This window comes from Blastomyces dermatitidis (assembly GCF_000003525.1).
Source record: "Blastomyces dermatitidis ER-3 genomic scaffold supercont1.10, whole genome shotgun sequence".
In the NCBI taxonomy this organism is placed as follows: Eukaryota; Fungi; Ascomycota; class Eurotiomycetes; order Onygenales; family Ajellomycetaceae; genus Blastomyces; species Blastomyces dermatitidis.
In genome coordinates, this window is record NW_025544783.1 from 327864 (window position 1) to 328883 (window position 1020).

The following is a 1020-nucleotide window of genomic DNA, read 5'->3' on the forward strand; positions in this document are numbered from 1 at the left end:
AAATTGCATTATCAGATGATATCATTAAAAATATATTAATATTGTGAATATCAATGTTGAAAAAATGTTGATACTTATACATTATAGTGATTTGTGAATCATGATAGTTAAATATATATATATATATATATCATTCCTGACTTGATTACAACTTGTACAATAATTTTTGAAAACTCAAAATCAATTTTAATTATTAATAATTAAAAACTTAAACTTACAACTAACTAATATAAAAAGAAAAAAATCTACTTCTTCTCTTTCTCATTCTTCTTATCATTCTTCACAATTCACTTCTTATTCTTCTTCTTCTTCTTCTTCTCCTCATCTGAGATGATAATCATCTTAAAATCTCTCTTCACTGCCTTCTCAGAGAAGGGTTCCCGCTGCTCCCTCTCAGCCAGGTCAACCTGTGCCTCAAAATCCCACATTTTCTGATCTGCTGCCTCAGGTTTCATTCCAGCAGTAAGCAGATTGACATGCTCAGAGAGCAGAACTGTCTTCTCAATATTCTGAATCATGAAGTGCATTCAAGACCTGAACAAGGCCTTAATCCTCTTCTTCTCTGCCAGCTCCTGCTAATCAATTAGAGAACAGAAGTGTTATCAAAAATCATTATCTCTCAATAAGTAAAAAACTTATCAGTTTTGACTTCTTTATCTCTCACTTTAACATCCTCTCAATCTTCTTCTGCTGCTGCTTATTTACAGTAATACTCTTCTTCTCTCTCTCTCTCTTTATCTTGAACTCAAATCATTCTCAGAACTTCTCCTGGTCTCACTACTGCTGCATGAGACTCTTCACTGTCTTCTTCTTCAATCTCTCACAGATGATGTCATCTGCATTATTCCTATACTTAGTTCAGTCTAAATCTATCAGAAGTGTTACTTAAAATCATTATCATTCTACTTTCTTACAGAGCCTCTTTAAGACATCATAATATGTCTTACAATCTGTCTTCTCTCACTTGAACATCTTCTTCTTCTCTCTCTTCAATCTGTGACAGTGCTCACACACCTTGAT

At 33.1% G+C, this 1020-nt stretch overlaps 1 protein-coding gene across 1 annotated transcript; it reads right to left on the bottom strand.

The window, feature by feature from the left end:
- Positions 1-287: 287 nt before the first annotated feature.
- On the bottom strand, positions 288-518 carry BDCG_17679 (uncharacterized protein; the record flags this gene model as incomplete). Its single annotated transcript, XM_045426768.1, has 1 exon — positions 288-518. The coding sequence occupies one exon, from the start codon at positions 516-518 to the stop codon at positions 288-290; it is 231 nt and encodes a 76-aa protein (XP_045282344.1).
- Positions 519-1020: the final 502 nt, after the last annotated feature.